This window comes from Zonotrichia albicollis, chromosome Z (genome assembly GCF_047830755.1).
Source record: "Zonotrichia albicollis isolate bZonAlb1 chromosome Z, bZonAlb1.hap1, whole genome shotgun sequence".
NCBI lineage: Eukaryota > Metazoa > Chordata > Aves > Passeriformes > Passerellidae > Zonotrichia > Zonotrichia albicollis.
Genome location: NC_133860.1, coordinates 43424850 through 43446209, shown reverse-complemented (window position 1 = coordinate 43446209; position 21360 = coordinate 43424850). Strand labels below are relative to the sequence as shown.

At 49.8% G+C, this 21360-nt stretch overlaps 2 protein-coding genes across 2 annotated transcripts; both read right to left on the bottom strand.

Annotated features, from left to right (window-relative positions):
• Positions 1–4053: 4053 nt before the first annotated feature.
• LOC141727102 (uncharacterized) lies at positions 4054–9263 on the bottom strand. The gene is made up of 3 exons (XM_074532900.1): positions 7607–9263; positions 7364–7518; positions 4054–7206 (listed from the first exon to the last, which is right to left on the bottom strand). Exons 1-3 carry the CDS (start codon positions 7814–7816, stop codon positions 6843–6845), a joined length of 729 nt encoding a protein of 242 aa, XP_074389001.1. The 5' UTR covers positions 7817–9263; the 3' UTR covers positions 4054–6842.
• Positions 9264–10905: 1642 nt separating this feature from the next.
• FOXD1 (forkhead box D1) lies at positions 10906–13676 on the bottom strand. Its single transcript, XM_026794351.2, has one exon. It carries the CDS (start codon positions 13128–13130, stop codon positions 11874–11876), a length of 1257 nt encoding a protein of 418 aa, XP_026650152.1. The 5' UTR covers positions 13131–13676; the 3' UTR covers positions 10906–11873.
• Positions 13677–21360: the final 7684 nt, after the last annotated feature.

The window sequence follows — 21360 nt, the reverse complement described above, 5'->3', positions numbered from 1 at the left end:
ACTGGTTGAGATGACCAGATCACAAGGGTGCTTTGGCGGGAGATGGCGAGGAGTGCGTGTTTTCAGACATGCAGATCGCTGTCCCTCCGAAATCTCCCTTAGTAAAGCCCCTGACCCTTCGCGCCCCGCCATCACCGCGGCAGCGGCCTCCGGGGCCCTGGGAAAGGCCGTCCCCCAGCCGGGCGGGGTAGCCCGGGGCCCCTCGCATCAACCTGCTTCTACCCGAAGCACCCGCTGGAAAAAAAAAAAAAAAAAAAAAAAAAAAAAAAAAAAAAAAGAGAGAGAGAGAAATGTCCACATCTTCCCCGCGGGGCGGCTATGACTCTGTGTGGAATTTTCACTGAGGTCTGGATTTCAGAAAAGCTGATCCATCTTCTACCCTCAGCCTTCCCTTCTCTCTTCCTCGCTCCCCCCTCAAAAACATCTAATCTCCCACCACTTGCCTTCTTGACCAGCCTGGGGTGAATGGCACGACTGCACAAAACATATCCGAGGCAAAGTCATAGAGCCCAGACTAGAAGGAATGAAGGGGTGGATCAGTGTCGGGCTACAGGTTTCAGTTAAACCTCTCATGTAAAAAAGAGAGAGAGAATGAAAGTTGCTGTATAACGCCCACGAGGAACGTAATGTGAAACATGTAAAGTGTAGACAAACAGCTCAGCCATCTGCTGACTGCGATGGACTACCAGGCACGCAGCTGCAGCTGCCCTGGTCTGGACACGAAACTCTGTCCTCAACCGTTTATTTTCCAAATGAGAGAGGTCACCAGCATCCTTGGGCTCAAGAAATGCAGAGTGGTCCTGGGAAGATCCTATACGCTAAAATCAAGAAACTCTGAAACTCAGTAAAACTCAGCAAACTCTCAACTAGCTGTCATGCAGTTCTTTGATCCTTGAAGTCCGAGCACCCTTCCTGTGTCTTGGGCACCTCCAGACTTGCATTTCCTGATGAAATTCCCTAGATGCTGTGCGTGCTGGAGGGGTGTAGACAGGGGCATGAGCAGGGGCAAGAGAAAAGCCTGCCTTTTGGAGGGGGGGTGTGTGTGCTTGCTCTTACATCCTCAGTAAGGGGCCAGCGCTGCCCAGCAGCCACGAAAAAGTCTCCTGGTCGTCTCCCAGGGACAAATTCCTCCCTCTGACGGGGGGGAAGGGGAGGGGTCTTCCGGTCTTTTAATCCCGCAGGTGCGTCCTAAGGGACTCTCTCACCCCGCGGTCCCCAGTGGAGCAGGGGTGAGGTTCCCCAAGAGCATTTTATGAAGGGATGCCCTCTCTGCAGAAAAAGAAAAAAGAAAAAAGAAAAAAAAAATCTGTTCTCTGAGCTGGACTCGCTTTATAAATAAATAAATAAATAAATAAAGTAGGTTCTATGTCCCTAAGGGAAATATTTGATCGGTTTTGTCCTTGGGACTCGTCCTGTTGAGTTCACTGGAATTAGGCATGATACAGGGTGAGCAGCTCCCCGTATGTTCCTAAGGGAAATAGGAAATATTTGATCGGTTTTGTCCTTGGGACTCGTCCTGTTGAGTTCACTGGGATTAAACATGATACAGCGTGAGCAGCCCCCGGCCCGGCCGAGGAAGAGCGCGGCAGAGCAGGGACACGGGTGGAACTGCCCGCTTCCCACCTGCCGGCTCATCCGGGTCCCGAGCTCGTCCTTGCCCCGCCGGTAACGTCGCCAGACTACCGGGACGAAGAGGAGCAGATCCTCTCAATTCTCTTCTGTTCCCCTCCCCTGCAGAGGGCTTCAGGATAAGGTGACTTCCGAGGCTTGAAAGAAAAGGAAAATGTCAACTGGATTTCTCTGCCTGCCACCCCCGTACATCTTTCTCTCAGGAGATCCCACCTGCCAGAGGGGCCTCTCCTGGGGCAGTACGGGGAGAGTGGGATGCGGATATGTTTCCCTGGTAGACTGGACAGTTTCTCCAGAACGCCCACCGCATCATTCTCAACAACGAGAAGACAACAACATAATAATGATTAAAAAAATAAATTAAATCCCAACTTTATTGCCCTCTGCCGATACTTGGTGCGCTGTAATCACCAAAGGCCAAGGGGTGAAACCCGCAACATCCACCCCCTACCGAGCCAACAGTACCGACGGGGCGGCCGCTGCGCCCTTGCTCGTCGCCACAAGGACGGAGTCAGAGCTCCCGCGGGTTAGAGCCGGCTGTCGCGGGCTCGTCGCCTGCCGAGCCATGAGTGTGGGCTCTTTCCGGGCACTTTTGGTCATATCTATCCCGTAAATTAAGTCATCTGGTTAACAGGCTTGTGTTAATGAAGAGAACATTTTCCTCATCCCTTCCCCCGCCAGCACCAGTCATTGACTCGCCTTTATGAGGACAAGATCTATCTCTGCCGTACAGGGAAGGAACGGCGCCGCAAATTCGCGAGGTGCCCGACTCTGAAGTGCCCGGCTGAGGCTGCCTTTCCCGGGAGCGGGGCGACCCGAGGGCTGTCCGCGCCCCTCCGCACACCCCGCGGGCGCGCAGAAATGCCTGCGTGCGTGCTTAGGTGAGCGGCGGTGCTCTCGGATTAGAGATGGAGGCACAAGGTACCCCAAAGCGGGATTTCCAACAGCCCCTCCGTCACTTAGCTCAGTGGCCTGCTGGAAACTGCTGCTCTGCGTTGGGGCTTCCTGCAAGCAGCGTTTGGGGGACAGGAGCCGTCAATTCCGTGGGTGACTTTCCCCCACCGTCCATCCTCCCCTTTTTTACTGCACTGCTCTTTCTGAACAAGGCCGGCGGGGCACAGCGAGGAAGGCAGCGCGGCAAGAAGGGAGCCGGGCTGCGCGCCCCGCACCTGTGCGTGCGAAGGGAGGAGGGCGACGGCCTTTCCCCTTCCCCAAGATTGACTGGCTTGCCGCAGGCAGCGGAGAAGGAGCTGCCCAACCTTAACCTGTCCCGACCGCTGAAGATGAATCCAGGAAGAAGAGCCCGTGCGTGCCGTCGGGAAAACCGGGACCAAACAAAACACTTGGGGAGAAAGATTTCGTCCCATATCTCTGTCCCCGTTTTTATAGCTCCGTTATCTTTTTCTCTCCCTTCCAACCCCGCCCCCCCCCCGCCTTCTTTATTTTTTGGAGGTGGGGGCGGGGTTGTGGGGAGAGAAGACATTCTGCTGAACAGAAAAGCCAAGCCCGTGCAGGAGTTCCTTTTGACTGCTCAGGGCGATCTATCCAGGCCCTCTAATTAGAGAGGGATCCAGGGTGGCATTAGTTTCCAAACATTTTAATCGAGCTTTAAGCAGAGCTCTTTTCAATAGCAGGAGATAAATGTAGCAACTGTTACCGTACCCCTGAATGGCCACCTCCCATGGCGGGCATTCAGCTTTCCTTTCAGAAACCCTAAGCAGTTTAGTCTGTGGACCCAGCAACACTCCGCATATCTTCTAATTAGTCTAATTAGAAAGGTGGATTGATAGATACAAGGAAGACACAGTTAAGTTAGGAAGATGCTCAGTGCTACCAGTCTGTGCCGTGGAGACGCTTGTTCTCAGTGTGAGGAAAAAAGAGATAAAGGGGAAAAAAGAAGAGGAAGAAAAAAAAAGGGAAAAAAAGAGAAGTAAGAGAAGGAGAGAAAGAAAAGAAAGAAAGAAGAAAGAAGAAAGAAGAAAGAAGAAAGAAGAAAGAAGAAGAAAGAAAAAAAATATCCCGGAGTGTAACAGTGTAACAGGAAGAACAAGTCCAGTGAAATCAGACGGGAAGGAGCTGCTCTCTCTTAATTGAAGGGGAGACATAACTGAGATGCTTCTCCTGGCTGAGTTTTCCCCCGATCCAGGCTGGATCGGCACAGCCCCGGGCCGGGACGCACCATTGGACACCGCTCCTGCCCCCTCCGGCTTTTTCCTGCGACACCAGGCCCTGGGTTCACACAGATACGGAGGGGAAGTAAGAGAAACAGAAGGGGCCCAAAAAAGGCCACCTCGACCCATCACCTCCCGTGCTGTCGCCGGGGAGGCGTCACCCGCAGAGACCCGTCAGGGGAGGCAGCACGGGTGGCTTGGGGAAGGCTGAACCTCTAATTGGGCGATAAATCAGGGAGAGGAGCATGGGGCAGTGCGCGCAGGTGTCAAAACAGAGGAAAAGTCGGCCGGTCAGCATGACAGGGCAGGGCCCCCTCGCTCCCCCCCCCACCCCGTTAATGTCCCTGCGTTAACTCTCCTGCCCTCAGACGGGAGGGGAAGAGGAGGAGAGAGGGACAAAGCAGAGCCCGGGGATCTTGAGTCATCTCGGACCGTGGTGGGGAACGGGGCCGCACGTGTTGTATTCTACGCTCTATGTCCCGCGCAGGCTTGTGCACCTGTGGGCCTTCTCTTTCTCTTTCTCCTACCAGGCCAGTACAAAAACCAGCAAGAGAAGGCTGGGAAATGTCCCCACCCCTCATTTCGGCGCTCTGGGGCACCCCTCTCCGTCCCGCTCTCCTTGCTCCTTCGGTCCCTACCTGCCTTTCTCCGTACTCGCTCGATTTCTGGCAGAATGACATTATGGAGCAAAAGACGAACTATTTCAAATTCAATACTTATCTCGGGAAAACGGTGTGTGTGTGCGTGGGTGTGGGCGTGTGTGTGTGTGTGTGTGTGTGTGTGTGTGTGTGTGTGTATGTCTGTGATTACAATCCAGCCTGTCAAAGTCCCTAATCAAACTGCTGGCGAAAGGGGATTCGTAGACAAAAGGAAACAATGGAAGTCTCGTTAGATCATTTTTCTGGACATTGTTTATGGTCTGGAAGGGATCAATCGTTTCAAAATGTTAGGAGTAAAAATGATCCTGTGTGGAATGCAGCTAATCCTTTTAAGTTCCTGTCAACTGTTTCCACTCAAAGAATCCGATTTTCCAAATCAAAGGTGCAGAACTCAATTGCCGAGGGATTTATAGCGTCGGCACCGGGCTCCCCTCACCCCACACGCCCCCGCGCGCCCCACGGTGGGTGTCGACGGCAGGACAGACCGGGCCGAAGGTTGTCCTGCCCGGGGGAGTCATGAGCCCAGAGGGCTCCCTCAGTGGCAGCAGCGGTCTGCCCTGCCGGCGGGCGGCCGAGACAGCCCCGCTAGTACGGCAGCGTACCTGGGGCCGGGAGGAGGCACCGAGCACGGTCCGTCCTGCCGGTGTGCCGGCAGCGCCCCCGGCTCCGCCCCGGCACGGCCGCGGGGCTTGCGCCGCTTAACCGGGCGAACCGCGCCGTCTTGCAGCGGCAGGCGCAGCAGCACCTCCGGGACCGGACTCAAAATCTCTTGTGGAAACGCCACGTTTGGCTTGCCCATGAGTGTTAGCAAGTTGTTGCGGATTCCTTCTGGGTGGGGAGGAGGCTTGAGGGGAAGAGAGTCTTTTATTAAAAGCAAAGAAATCCACTCCACACCTCTTGTCGGTAGCCCCGCTCCGGTGCGCGGGACGGGACATCTGCCTCAGAGGCGGACGGGCGGAACTGAGGATTCCACCGAAAATCATGTCCCTGCCGGCAGATGTCTGAGTGTCAGGAGGAAAGACATCGGGATGCAAGCAGAGCTGAAAGCCATTTAAAGCGGTTAATTTTCAGAGAAAGGCCACCCTTTGGCTTCTCATACAGAAGCGACAAGTAGAGAGGAAGAGGTCTCCGGGTGCCTAGCGCTTGCGGAACAGTGCGAGAGTACACACTTTCGTGCGCTGCCCCATCGGCAGCGCCGTCTGCACGGAGAAAGACAGGTTAAGGACTTCCATGAGGACGAAGGGATGCTTGAGAGAGCCCACCGAGCAGCCCCACTTTGTGCAATCAGAAGCGGGCTGGAAAGAAAGTATAAAATATTTTTTATATAAAATATGGTCCGTAATTTCCGATCCCTCTGCTTTCGAGCAGTCACCTGATACATCTGTTCATCCTTGCTCGGCACTGGACATCTTTCCTAATTTTTTTTTTCCCCTCACCAATGGTTATTTTAATCGTCTATTTATTCGAAGAGGCTGTTCTTCTCTGCCCCCCCTCCCCCCCATGCCCTTGTGCAGTCGACAGGTGGAATTTCAGTGTATACCCGTATATTAGAAAGCTATCTGTTTCGTCTGGTTGTTGCTGAATAAGCAGACGTGACAGTGTTTATTCAACTAAAAGAAAACCCAGGGAAGTCACCTAATTAATCTTGATTGTGTGTATTTAATGTATCTCGTGTATACAGGTGTGCATGTACTCTTCTGCAATGAAACTAGAGAAGCAGTCCTGCGACCAGTGTGGTACGAAGAGACATTCACAGGTTTTAAAAGGTCTTGGCAAAGCGTGGGCATTAGCAGGAGCGATGACTGTAGTGCTACAGTTGTGCGGGCACTGGCTGGTGGTGTCACCGGGTCCGAGACAACACTCCTAAATGTTCACACGCGTTTCGATGTACTCACATGGTTTTCTATTGCACTCAGGGGACAGAAATACCTTCGGATTGCCTGTGGAAAAGGCTTTCCCTGTCTTAAGAAACGAATTAATGCAACAACGTAATTATCTAAGTATCGGTTTGCTTCTAACATAAATTGCATGATTAATCATCTAAATATGGGGGCCCGCAGATTTCTGCGTGCCGTTTTACTGTATCAGCGAAGGGGAAACAGAATCAATTCAACAGGTCTTCTGTGACTTGGAGGAAGGGAAAGTTTAACTATTTTGATTAGAAAAATAAAAACCCTGCAACCACAAATTTCCTTCTGAATTCAGTTCAGCGGTAGAATTTCTGACATTGACGAGACACCGCCCTAAAAGAAAAAAAAAATTAAAAAGAGAGGCCCCTTTCGTCCAGTCCAGTCCATATGTATGTTTTTGTACATTTTGGGCACTACGGAGCCTAGCCGAAAGGTTTCTCCATGGTGCAGAGCGCAGGGTGCCTCTGTGTCTCTCACTGCGGCAGCTGGTGGAGCAGGAGGGCTGCACTAAGGGCACATCTTCGTACGCTATCCATCTTCCGTGGGCTTCCCGCGGTGATTCCAGCCGGGACGCTGCCGGGTGCCTCCCCGCTCCCACCGCCGCGGCCGTGGAGCCGCACACAGCCCTCGGGGCCGCCCGCACTGAGGCAGCCGGACCGGTCGCGGGTTGGGCTAGGGTGCCTTCCCAGCACTGCAGCCTCTGCCTTTGCTGTTTTCTGTCGTGCCGGTGAGTGAGCGGCAAGCCGAGCCAAGCGGCTGGGAAGGGGCCGGCGTGCTTTCAGGGCCGGCTGCCTGCAGTACACCTCCAGGCGGGGACCGGCGGCGGGGGACAGAGCTCTTTCTCAAGCGAAAAACAAGAGGAAGAGGTTTACCGATTTGGAACTCGCGTTCATTTCTCCATCTCTCCCCAAAATCGGCGGGCACCCATCTGCGCAACGAGGCACCGAGCACGGCTGCTGCCGCAGCGGGGATCCATCCGGCAGCAGCTGGTTACCTTCTGAAGCGCCATTCTCCTGCACACACGTACACACGCTTCTGCGCGAATGCCTCCTTCACATCTTGGTGGTGCTCTGCAGCGCAGGAGGGGGCAGCGAACAACGGCGGCTGCTCGACGTACCTCTCACGGTGAGGGTTGCAAATGAGAAAGGACTTTCAGAGAAGGGCGGAGAGGCCTTGCGGTCACCTGCAGCAGGTCACTGGGGCTTGGAGGTGAGGAACGGTGGAGGGGGCCGCCTACCTGCTCAGGATACACCCAGCTGCGGGCACAGGGTAGCCGGTCCCCACCGGTGCTCGGGTCCCGATGGTGTGCGCGGCCGGCCGCTGCCGAGGGAAGCAGAGGAAATACCACTGCAGGTGGGGGAACCACTGTGAACAAGCTGAAAAACGGATCTGCATTGGTTAGCAAGTTCCAGAGCAACGAGGGCTTGGCCAAGATCATAATTTCCATTACTTCTGTCAAATACAATATTATCAGAGACTACAGCAGTACTTACTGTAAGTACTGAGGGAAAGTATTACATACGGAGAGGAGTCTCCAGGCCGTGCCAAGGGACAGCTAAATCAGATCCACTTTCCCACAGATCCCCCGAACAGGCCTCCGTCTCTACGGGGGCGACCGTGCGCTCTGCCCTCGCCACCAGCGCTGCAAGAAAGGGAGCAGCTGAGAGCAGGTGAGGGCCTCGCTCCCCTCTTTCATCTTCCGGACTGGGTGATGGGGCCGGTTCTGGGTATTTGAAACCAGTCTCCAAGCACGGGATGTGTGTGCACCCCGCTGACCCCAGGAGTGCTTCTCACTGCACCTAAAACACAAACCAGATCGAAGGTGTGGTCCAAAGGAGGTGCGGGTGGGGGTGGTTTGGGTTGAGAGCAGCTCCAGGGCTGGGGAGCCGTGCACGGGAGCCACGGCGCTCGGCCGGACCCCCAGGCTGCGCAGCCCGTCGCAGCCCAGGGCGGTGTCGACAGAGCGGGCACGATGTCCGGCCCCTCTGCACAAGGCAGCAGGAGCGCTCCGGCGGGAAGGGCGCAGTGTGTGGACGTGCAAACTAATCGTATTCAAAATCAGGGAGGGAAGGGGAAACCTCTTTTATAGGGGATGTGGGAAGAGACCTAACACAGTCCTGCTTAAGAGAAACGTTATACAAGATACTTGAAAAGAAAGAATTTCTTAAAAACCTAATTAAAAGTATATAAATCACCCATCAGAAACAAAGAACTATGTGGAAGGAAACGTTTCTGGATAGAGACACTGTGTGTGGCATAAAAGACGATTGAATACATAAGGGCTTCATTAAATTCCCAATAGATAACATTTGGCTAAATCTATCCCTAGATTAAAACTTCGCATAATAGCACCATAAACGAAGAAGTTTCTTTTTGTGTGGTCCTTCAGGATGAACTGATTGAAACATTAGCCCCCTTATAGAGCAATCCCCTCCCAATTCAGATCCAGTAATTCGTCTCTCATAGCCCTACGGGGATAGGATGAGCAAGGAGACGGGTTAATGAATCCACACTTTGTCTCTGGGAGGAGAAGGAGACGACACTATACTGCATCTCTTACCAGATTGTTTAGAGCCCAGACTATTTTGGAAGAATTGTTCGTCCGGGCTCGGTCCTTGCGAGGACTACACTGTTCTCTTCTCTGTTAGTCTTGGAAGCCGCGGAGAGCACGGCGGGCCATTAGCATGCGAATGGGGCGCTGCGGCCCGGTGGTGCTGCGAGCTCATCAAAGGGCTGTGCGGCCGGCTCCTTTTCTGGCAGCACCTGCTCTGCGGCAGAAGCGGGGAAACAGGACCCTCGGGACCGGCACCGAGGCCAGGCGGCTTCCCCGCCGACTCGAGGAGAGCAGGCAAAAAGGTCTTTCACCAGGACTCTGGACCTCTTACTCGACCCCCTTTTCCTTACAGAAAAAAAAAAAAAATCCGTACCACCTACTGCAGTTTGCTCCTGTCACCTAGCAACTCCCAAGGGAAGGTTTTGTCCGCACGGGATGAAGGCAACCGGCGAAAAACGTGGAAGGAAAAAGTAGCCAAGCAGTTTGCTTGCCATGTATCTCTGAGGAGACCTGAGGGATGGGCAGTGGGCACACTCAGACCCCACTGCCCACTGGCGTGGGCCGGGCTGGACTCTGCGTGGGGGAGGTCGCCGGGCTCCCCGGGGTCTACTGCATACCCGGGGTCTGCTGCGTAGAAGCCAAGAGAAACAAACACAGGGTGGGTCGCCGGAATCTACCCTTCTCATGTAACTGCTCGTGGAGATCCCTAGGACTCGAGCAGACAGAACCCAAACTGAGTGCCAGCAGCACCCCTCCTCGGGAAGCCTCGCACCGCCGCAAGGCCACAGCTGCCTTCCCTCCCGCGAAACACTTCCCTGTTTGATTTTATCTGCCTCTTCGAGGGGGGCCTCAGCTTAGCTCCGTACTCCGCGCCACACCGGCCCGTGTCGGCCCGGCGCATCCCCCGGCCAGGCCCGGGGAAAGTGAATTAATCGCTCTCTCGTGAAAAAGACTCGCTCTCCCCGGAGAATACGAACACGGTGTCTCTGGGGTATTTTCCCTTTTGTTTTAGAAATTAGAATGGACTTATTTTTCTGCTAAGGAACCCGGAACATCCAAAGAGGCCTTCCAGCTCCAGAGTGCAAATGGAGCCCAGCAGAGATCTTATGTCCAGTCTTTCTGCTTTCTGAAACCCACTATTTTAACGCAGCATTGCTACAAACAAAATGGAGAATTACCACTTTTCCGTCTAAGAGAATATTTAAAACCCAGGCGACGAAATACTTCTACATGTAAACTCCTCCTCACTCCAAAGAGCACTAAAAGGCATCCCTCCCTTTTTATTATTATTATTTTTTTATTATGAAAATTCACATATTTGATCCCCGAGTCTCCTAAATAGTTATAAACACAGTCGCAGTTAAAAAGCGCCTCCCTGTTTTGAAAAACGTGTATTCCTAGCCCACAACAAACATTCACACGCCTACTCTTAAAACATGCGATTCTCTTTTCCATATAAAAGCTCTGAATATTTGAGGTCGGATTTTTTGGTTAAAATTTTTTAGTCTATAAAATATATATCTATGGACCTTATGCTGTTAAAAACGAGTGTTTGGAATCAGAAAAGCTGCTTTCATGGTTTGTTTTGTACATCCTTATTTCGACAGCTTAGAAACTTAATCAACTCATCACACGAGGATATTACAAAGCGCACTTTATATTTTATGTATTGAAAAGTAGAAACACATGCCACTATTATCATCATCACAGAAACATAAGTGTCTAGAACAAATCTCTCTTAAGTTCAATGCACGCCCTTTATTAGTAGTATTTTCCTTTGGCCTCTTGGAAACCAAACTATGATGCAGTTGTGATTTAAAACACACCCAAAAGTATAAAAATAGTTTTAAACCGGCGTTTTAATCAATCCCCTGATTGGCGACTTACAGAACTGGGCTTTACTCCCTCCAGAGAGACCTATTTCTATTTATCCCCTCTTTCGTTCCTGCTGTTTTTTGTAGAGTGTTTTTTGTTTTCTTGGGGGGGGGGGGGTTGTTGGTGTTGTGTGGATTTTTTTGCTTTGTTTTGGGTTTTTTTGTTTTTTGTTTAGTTTGTTTTGGGTTTTTTGTCATTCTTTATCTGCTAGGGTTAACAATGCATTGCCTGCAAAGATCGTATTTTTATTTTCTTCTTTGCAGTCAAATCTGCACATAATAAATTTCAAGCTAGAATATTCCTTGACTATTGTGCTAATAATCCCAAAGAAAAAAATATTAGTGTCCCAAAGAAAGGAGAAGTGCTAAGGAGGGAAGGATCCAAAGCCAATTGTTTGGCTGGGCTCCTTTGGTCTTTGGGTTTGGTTTTGACTTTTTTTTTTTTTTTTGAAAATTAAAAATTTTATTTTTGAAAATGTGTAAAAATTTTACATTAAAATGGTACAATAATACTTGCTGTAATTTTAACAATATTCCTTGTAAAGAATACGCATAAAGTACAAAATAAAAAACTCCGTAAGTCTATTATAATACAAAACACAGGTTAAAATAAGAAATGATAATCTTGACTTTCTTCTGTGTAAACACGTTAATCCTTTCTTTTATAAAAGTACATGAGACAAGTGTACTAAATGAAAAAAAGTATTGCTCTGCTGTCCTCCCTCAAGCCTTTTTTTCCTCCTGGACATTACTGTTTTCAAGCTCCTAGACCTGAGAATCTCTGAACTTCAGCGGTTTAGAGACATTATTTATCACCATGTTTGTTTCTTTTTAAGGAGTAGCGAGTAACTTTCCGATGTAGCGACCGCCTGCCCGTGCAGTATCTAGATCTACACCTGGCTTTGCACTAGTGAAGGTCGCGGGAGGTCCGTCGCTCGCGGCGGACGGCCCCCGAGCCCCGTCACAATTATCCCCACGCAAAGACAGGCAGCCCCTGCGGGCAGCGTCCGCCGGGCGTCCGAGCGGCGGAGAAAGGAGATACCCCAGATCCTACCTTCGGAAAGACTCCCAAACACTTAACAGTTAGAGATCCGTGCCGCGAAGCCGGGGGTGGCGGGCAGGGCGGCGGCGGGGGGCAGGCCGCTCCCGGCGCTCCCCAGCGAGCGGGCCAGCCCCGGCGACGCGGTCGACTGCGAGCCGCAGCTGCTGCCCGCGCCGGGGCCGGGGCTTCCCCCGATGATGCTCTCGATGGAGAAGGGCGATCGGGCCAGCGACGCGCCGCTGCCGGGCTTGGAGGAGTGCAGCGAGGCCGCCAGCGCCGGGCCCAGCGGGTGCGCGTAGCCGAAGGGCGTCCGTGCCAGCTCCGCCGCCGGCAGCAAGGGGCCCGGCGGCGCGGCGGCGGCGGGGGGCAGCGCCGCACCGGGGGCGCTGCCGGGGGCGGCAGGGGGCTGGCGGGGCGGCGGAGAGGGGTGGAAGGCGAAGAGGGCGGAGTGGGGGTGGTAAGGCTGGAGCTGGAGACCGTAGCCGCAGCCGTAGGGTCCGTAGGCGCAGGGCGGCTGCTGCGGGGGCTGCGGCGGAGGCTGCGGGAGGAAGGCGGTGGGGTCCACGGCGCGCAGCAGAAGCTCGGGCGCCGGGAGCTGCTGCCGCTTGAAGCGCTTTCGGCGGCGCAGGAAGCTCCCGTTGTCGAACATGTCGGCGGATTCGGGGTCAAGCGTCCAGTAGTTGCCCTTGCCAGGATTGCCGGGCTCCCGGGGGATCTTGACGAAGCAGTCATTGAGGGAGAGGTTGTGGCGGATGCTGTTCTGCCACGCAGGGAACTTCTCCCGGTAGTAGGGAAAGCGCCCGCTGATGAACTCGCAGATCTCACTCAGCGTCAGCCTCTTCTTGGGGCTCTGCAGGATGGCCATGGTGATGAGAGCGATGTAGGAGTAGGGCGGCTTCACGAGGCTGTTCTTGCCGCCGCCGCTGCCCGCCCCGCCGCCGCCGCCGCCCGCCCCGCCGCCGCCCGCCGTCGCCTTCTGCGGGCCACCCCGCGAGGGGGGCCGAGAGCCACCGGCAGCGTCCCCGCCGCCCGCCCCGCCGCCGCCACCTACGCCTCCGCCGCGCACGGGCGACCGCGGCAGCAGGGCGGCGGCGTGGAGGTCGCCCACATCCTCCTCGTCCTCTTCCTCGTCGTCGTCCTCGTCCTCCTCCTCATCCTCGGCGTAGGAGCGGCGGCGGCGGCGGGTCCGCGGCTCCTCGTCGTCCTCCTCGTCGTCTTCCTCGCCCACCACATCGATGTCGGTCTCCTCAGCCAGCGTCAACGCCTCGGACATCTCCGAGCTAAGGGTCATGGCGCGGCGGCGGGGCAGCGCATCGGTGGCGGCCGGCGCGGCGCGGCGGGCGAGCGGGCTCTTTCCCCGCCGCCGCCAGGCCTCCGCGCCGCTCCGCGGAGAGCCGCCCCGCCGCCGCCACGGGCAGGCGGGCCGCTCCGAGCCGCGCCGGCCCCCAGCGCCGCTGCCGCGCCTCTGGAGCGCTCCCGCCGCCCGCTCGGAGGCGGCGGCTAGTCAACGTTTTGTTTCGGGGTATTTTTTGCTGCCGTTTGGATTTCTCTCTTTCTCGTTTTTCCCTTCCCTTCCCCCCTTTTGGGGATCTTTTTCGTTTTTTTTTCGGTTGGGATCTGTTATTGCGGGCGCAGGGAGGTTGTGCCGTCTCTCCTGGAAGTCGGTTTCCCCTTCTTTCTCCTCACCTCAGCCCCCAGACATTAATGGATGCGGGGCAGGAGGGAGCGCGCCTAGTCCTGGGAGGAGGAGAGGGGAGGAGGCTGGCGAGGAGGGAGGGCGTAGGGGACGGCTTGCTGGGCCTTAGGAAACACGGTGAAAAGGCTGGGGCTTAGTCCCAGGGAGGGCAGCCTTCCTCCCCGCCTTGTAGCGAGGGGGCCATCACATGGCTCCCAGCGTCAGAACCCGGCGAGTCTTTCCCCCCCGGCCAAGAAGGGCGCCTCGCCACCGTCTGGGCCCTCCCGGCCTCACCCCATCCCGGGGGGGCCCCGGGGGGGCCCGCGGGGAGACTGGTGCCATATTTAGTGGAAAAGGGAGAAAATAAAGATAACACTTGACCCTCCGCGGGGAAAAAAAAAAAAACCAAACCCAAACCAACCAATCAACCAACCAACCAAAACAAAACAAAACAAAACAAAAAAACCCGAAAGGAAAAAAAGTCTGTCGCAAAGTGTAGGCGCATCTTCCCGGATACCCTGAGGACGGTCTAGGAGCTTTGCATCTTCCGGGGTTGCCCTCAGAGACGGGGTGCTGCTTCCCGTGGGAAGGAAGGGGGAAGAAAAAATCAAACCGGAGAGGGAGATGGTGAGCTAATAAACTTCAGACTTCTCTCCGCGGAATGGTTGAGAGACAACCTTCCCTACCTCTCCCCCATCACTCTCCAGAGTTTAATTTACTTTAGAAGGAAATAAAATATCTCTTGCTATCGACCTCACAAACTCTAAAAGAACAGCCTCCAAAACACACCACTATTCTCAGTCAAATTGTAAGGCTATGGTTATTAAAGAGAGAGAAGCAGCTCCCTCCATTAAGAGAAACACTCCACTCCTTCCGCTCTAAGAAACACAGAGAATTAGCGTTACCACCTCTGTATGTAAAGGAAATAAATTCACTGGCCTTTAGAATGGAACTTTCGCTTTAAGTAGGAGCAACACCCCTGAGAAAGCGACAGAGGACTGCTTGCTAATTTAGTGGCACTGTTTCCCTTTTCAGGTGATCTATGATACGACAGAAGACCGGGCCCCCCTTTATGTAAAGGCTGACAGGAAAAAAAAAAAAAAAAAGAAGACAAAAACTCCACCAAAGAACCCAAACAAAATAAACCCCCCAGAAATTTGGACAGAAATGCAAACAGAAATGCAATTACTATGGTCTTAAAAAGAAAGGCTTTGAAAAATCCCATCTTTCCCAGTTCTGGCAGGATAAACCACAATCAAGATCCGACTGGGAGTAAAGGAGCACTTCTTTCTTCGGCAGAAATCGTCCTGAGAAGGGCAGACTGATGCATAAAGTCTCAGTGATCAAATCACACTTTGCAAACAACGTACACACCCAATTTCTCGAAATACGTTTTGGTTTGTCGCTATACTGTCCTAACCCAAAGCCACAAGCCACCCTGTTTCAAACCCAGTTCCATGGATTTACAACATAATCCTTTCTACTATTTCCAAATAATCCTATTTACATTTTGTTCACTACTAAGGCGCCTGCAAGACAATACCACCAAAAGTTACAAAATGGGGGGGAATAAAAAGTAAAAAACCCAACCCTTTATATCCAGCTAACTGCTAAATTTTTTTTCCTGCACAAAAATAGATATCGCTCGGATTTACAGTTCCTACAGTTCATAAAATCTCTCTTCGAATTAGTTTTAAGGTCCTCGGGAAGCTACTAAAGAAAGGCAGATAGTATTCTTCGTCTTCAAGAGGTTTGTCTTCCTTACAAAGAGTTACTGTTTTATCTTTCTGCTCCCCCCCCCATTCTTTATCTTCTCCTAGCCTGAACGTTTAAAACAGTCTTTAAAAAATCATGCTCTAAAGTCTGAAGAACGGTGAAGTTTAAAAATGCACAGGGAAGAACCACTGCAGCGACAAACCAAAAGACCCGGGCTCTGCCCTCGATCCTGCTCTAGCAGAACGCGCGGGTGTTTCACTGAGCGTGCGACACCGGCGGCTCCTCCACAGCACCGAGCTCCCGCCAGCCTCGGCTGGGCTGCGGCTCTTTCTGGACGCGGCCGACCGGGGTGCCATCGGGGGGTGGCATTTCCCTTGGCAAAATCCGGCCAGCGGCGGGGCCGGGGGCTTTGCCCTGTCCCCAGCTCGCAGTCAGCGCCGCTCCGCTCCGGGCACGGCTGTGCGCGGACGGGGGATGCCATCTACCGGCAAGGAGCGCCGGCGGCGGGACCGAGCGCGGGGCTCGGGGCCCGGCGTGACCTCCCTGGCCAAAGCAGCCCCGAGAAAGGCAGAGTCGGGCAGGAATCCCCCCGCTCAGCGACTGAGCGGGACCCCGAGACCCTAAAGAAGAATTTTGGAGCCACACCGCGAAAGGGCTGGAACTTCCTGGACCGCCTTACCACTTCCGTGACGAGGCTCTCTGCCCACACACCCAACCGCCAAATGACCACCACTGACCCAGGATCTTGGGGGCTGTCTTCTACGGTTTCCTGCTAGTCGTGAATGATCTGATATATCACACACCTAAAACCACAGTTGCGGGATAAGAAATACAGTTACTCAGCTAGGATTTATGTTTTTTTTTTTTTTGGTTGGTTTTTTTTTTTTTTTTTTTTTTTTTTTTTTTGTTTGGGCATATTAAAATTACTCATAAGTTTTGTATTATTATGAATTGTAATTTTCGGTATATACTGTACACACAATTCCTGCATGCATACACAGAACATCCACATTTTACCAGTGCAGCCCAGGCCTTTATTAAAAATCAAAGATTACCCTGGGCACTATGCAGGGCATTTTCAAGCAGCCACACAGGCACACTGGCTGAGGAGCTCTGAGTTTTCTGGAGCTGCAGAACTGGACTTTTTCTTAATGTATAGAACCATTTTTTGAGTAATTTCCATTTTCTGTGAATGTTGTGTCTTGGGTCAAAGACTGGATGGAATTCTGAGCTGCTTGTGTCATAGAACAAATAAATAAATGCACCAGCAATTACCTTGCAAAAGGATGGCGGTGTCCATGACAGAGACAATAACAGTGACAGTGACAGCTGTGGTCTTCTTTGCCCAGCATAACAGTGACTGCCATTTTATCTCCACATTTTTGGGTGTTTGTTTTCCCCTACTCTTGCCACGCAGTTTTGGGGAAGGTAACACTACCTGTAAACCTTCTGCAGAGGCCAGAATTACAATGTCTGTGTGATCACAATGCATTGGAGAGGATTGGCAGCAGTGACCTGAAAAACTAAAGAAAATCTGGGGTTCCAGCCATGTCTACTGCTGAAAAAGGGTTTCTCATCCTTGGAGGTGATCTCCCCTCTACTCCTGTCAAACATTTTTTTCTTCTTGACCAAGTTGGTTTGGTTTATTTGTTTTGTTGGGTTTTGTTTTGTTTGTTGGTTTGCAGATTTTTTTCTCCTTGTTCTATAATTCTTGTGGGCCATGTACATTTGTTCTGACAAGAGAAAGTGACTACCTTTAAAGCTCTTTGGATTTTTAATTTCTGTAAATGTGATTTAATCTCCTCATGATGTTCTGATCTTAAGAAGCATTTTTACTGGGTTAGACCAAGACCCATCTAGCAGAATAAACTGACTTCAACATCAGCTAAGACCAGATGTTTAGGGAAGAATATAGGAACAAGACAAGTGTGTAACATTAATTCCTAGCTGCCAGAAATCTGGGTTTCAAGCTGTTCGTTTGTTTTAAAGCAGAGACAATATCAGAATTTAACAACCTGTGAGAGAATTTATTCCATGAATTTGTCCAGTTGTTTTTTGAAATCATGTACATTTACACCAGTAAACATATTATGTGGTGAAATGCTCCTAAGCTTTAACCATGAGTGGTAAGAAGTGTCTCTTTTCATTTGCTTTATGCAAGTCACCTGCTCATTTAAATGTGACACACCCTCATTTTTGTCATGGAAGAGACAAGGAACAAGTGTTGTTCAACGCTTTCTTCCTGCTGTTCATGACTCCGTCGATTCTATGACAAATTTTTTCATTGGTTACCTTTTTTACATGCTGAGGAGTTCTCCTTCAGAATCACTAGAGTAGCACAGAAGTAATTATGTATTCCTGATAATCTTTGTCATTCTCTCCACCTTTTTTCTTGTTCATTTCACCCCTATTATTTTCTTAATAGTCCTTCAAAACAGCATGAGATGCTTAAATTTTCTTTGCCAGTTCTAATTTCAACTTATTATTTCTACCCCTTAAAACCAGTAACTTTCCACCAATGCTGGTGGAAAGATATCAGATTTACAAAATTAAGCACCGGCTGCTGGAGCTGATATAGCAGAGTACTTTTCACACGAACAAATCATGCTTGTTTAGGTTACCTTTAATTCCATAACTTCACCAGCTACTGAAAATCTTTCTACCATTTTCCACATAAGCCCTTATTTTTTTTTGTTGTAAACAAGCTTTAGCAAACTAGGAGGGAGATCCCATAATTAGTGTCTCAAATATTTGAGATATTTTCTATTTCATTCTGTAGAGTTGGAAGTAAGCCCCAAAGGAGTAAAAACTCATTCATAAATTCAGTGAATATTGGCAAGTATATTCTTCATCCACTTAGAAATCCTTGGGGATAAGTTGTATTGTGATCAAAGACAAAGATCCATTTTTCCCTCTAGAAATTAGTGGGTAATGTCTTCCTGCCAGGACTTGAGCAGAAATAGCAGCTAGCTGTTGCAGAAAAAGGAAGGCCCTTGCTTTGTTCAGCCTTTCCACCTCTTGCCATGCATGCTCACCAGTCCTGCCGAGCACCAGCTGGACCAGGAGGTCTAGAAAATCAAGTAAAATCCAGAATGAATAAAAATTTTGGAGCTGCTAAGGCATTAATCAAAGGTTGCATGATGGCATCTATACTTCTAAAGTGGGCCAAACTTAGTCCTAATTCATCCTGGGCTACATGTGATATGTTACACATTTACATGTGTGTGTTGGGTTGTTGTCTCAACAATGTTTTGACTTGTGTTAATGTTTAAAGACAATACAAAGACCACTGTCTTAGCAGAGGTCAAAATATTTCTGTGATCATGGCTTGAAGGATTCAAGTCCTCTTGAATTCTGTGTATAGGATGTCTTTAGGAATAAACTGTTTGTCTAAGTCTCTAACATCCATGCATAAATTTAAGGTATCACCTTTTCAATGCATAGCCAATAAAGGATATACCTTTGTGTGACTTCTACCTCTTACTTATTTTATAGCAAGATATTTGCTATTGACTAGAACTAACAGGCAAGCCTTTCTTGGTGAGCTTTTAGCAGTCTTATTAACTCAAATTCCCAAATATCCTGCAAAGCCCAGTTGAACTATGTACAGTGAAGGCAGGGGATTCTTGATGTAGCCCTTCTCCAACTACTCCCTAGTAGGAGTCTGCAGGGTGTTACAGGGAGAGGCATCCTGGAAGTTGTAAAAAGCCTGTGATATGGTTTGAAGCCCAGGTATTTTGGGTTGCTGAGTTTAAAAACTACAGTCATGGTGAGAAAAGGACATTGTTTGCTGGGCAGCAGCCTCTCTTCCTTGACACTAAGTCTATTACAGATCAACTCTGTGGCACATGATATAACATAGTAATACATGAGATGAAAACAGCACCAGACTTTGGTTGAATCTTTCTGGGCTCCTATCAAAGTTTATATATTTCACATCCCTTAAAAAGTTTCTAATTCTTCAGTGAGTCTAATGTCTAGATATCTGGAGATGGCTTCTTTTCCATTCATCTCTCTCTCTCAATATTTTTGGTTCTCTACTACATAATGCTGCTATTTTCCTCCATAAAATTGCTAACACACATGGGTATTTTCAGAATTACTCAGTACTTTCCCCCCTATGTCCTGCAGTTAAATACGGCATTCTTCTGAACAAATGTTTCCAAATGAAATTTTAAATATCATATTTCCTTCACTGCCTAAAGCCATGATTTTTTATCTTGTTGTTCCTGGTAATCAAGACAAATATTGCTTCATGTTAGCCTGATCACTTATGCTTTAGATCTGTGATTAGTTCCCTCAATATAATACTAGCACCTCTCCTCAACATTCCCTGTTATTACTTATGCAGCACTGGCCATGACTTTTAGGAGAGCTTTTCCACTACCATTTTGAGAACAAATGTCATTCTCCTGCCTTTAAACTTCCATATAATTTAGGAAACAATTTTTCTAAGTAACCATTTTAATGATCTTCCTCCATTCCTATGCTGTTTTGGTGTAGCTAATGAACTTTCCTTTAGCAATGTATATGCTTCGACGTTTTTGAGGTCATGACTTTCACCCTTTTTCAGAACTGAAAATATATTTACTGAGCTCAGGATCCCTCTCAATGGTACAGCCCTTGGATCTGCTTCATTTCTCATACAAGATCTGCAGCTACTACTAAATCCAGGTTTAGGTTTATGTTTCCCATTATGGAATTACAAAAGAAAAACTGAAGAAAACAAGCCAATACTATTTTAGCATGCTAAAATGCTTTTTCTCAGAGGTAAATCTTGTTTTTTGAAGGTCTCCTGTTTGATCCATGAAATGTAAACAAATCTTAGAGCCCCTTGAACTGCCATTTTTGAATCACTTTAGCTATGTCCTGATACAACTCAGCAATGTGGCTCTCATCATAGTTTGTCTTCAAAAATCTCACATGAGAGCATATGAGATCATATCTCTAGACCAGTTGATCCTAAAATGCCAGCCATAACAGTATTTTCTACAGTTTCTGTCTTGGGATATGATTAATTTTCACTTCAGTATTTTAGTCTAATAAAATATTTTGCTTGTTTGTAATCATTATTTGGCCTAGCAATTCTAGACTATTACACATATATGGATGGCAGAGTGTAAAAAATCTGAAGCAGATTTGTTACAAACTCAGGTGTGTTCTGTGTTTTTTCATCTTGGTTCTCTTCACTTTTTCTGCAGGTACATTGGCAGTTTCATCCTGCAATAAATTTATAAGCTTTCTTTTTAGTCCCTAAGAAACTCTGTCTTCCCCAAACACCCCCTTCTCCTAAATCTGCTTTCCCCCCCTCCTTCTGAATGATATACTGGGGTTGCTAGTTCAGGTAAATAATATGAGCTTCCCCTGCCATTTTTCTTAGATACAGTGAACCAAATTTTTGGAGGTTCCCCCACCATCTTTTACAGTTGTTTGATCATCCCCCAATTTTCGTCTGTGATTCACCTGGTGGGAGGCACATAGGCTGCTGCTCTTCAGCAGTGCCTTTTGAATCACCATCCCCCTGAGAATTTCTACCCCCACCAGATGGAGTAATTTTGGGATTATCATTAATTTTCACTAATTACAAAGGCCTCGATTTTAACAGGATCAATATCTTTTGTACAAATTATCACTCGGCTCTGGTATAGTGAAAAGATAATGTAAGAGCAAACTAAATTTACAGACACATAAAAAGTAGCGCCTTGGCAAAATCTTGGCTCTGGGGATTAGTAATAAGGGAGACAATGTTAATCAATGAAGAAGGATAGATTAATTATTGACATAGTCTTATAGAAACAAGACCAAAGAGAATAGTTAACTGAGGATATTCCAGAGAAGAATCAGTATAAAAGGCATAAAAATACAGGTGAGAAGGCAAGGTCAGCAGTGTTTCCACTGGTCCCAGTAGGCCCATCAAGCTCGGTTGAGGTGGTGACTGGGACCATGGAGCAACACGGCTCCTCCTCTCTTGCATCACTCTGTGAGCACGTGTAGCACTGCTGAGAATGCCAGGTTTTTCCCCCATAAATCTGCTCCTGCCCTCTGCTGTGCAGCACAGCTCCTGCAAGGACTGCTTTGCCTTCTGCTGGAGCCAGACATGTGCGTTCCCCCACGGCTGTGAGATTAGTCA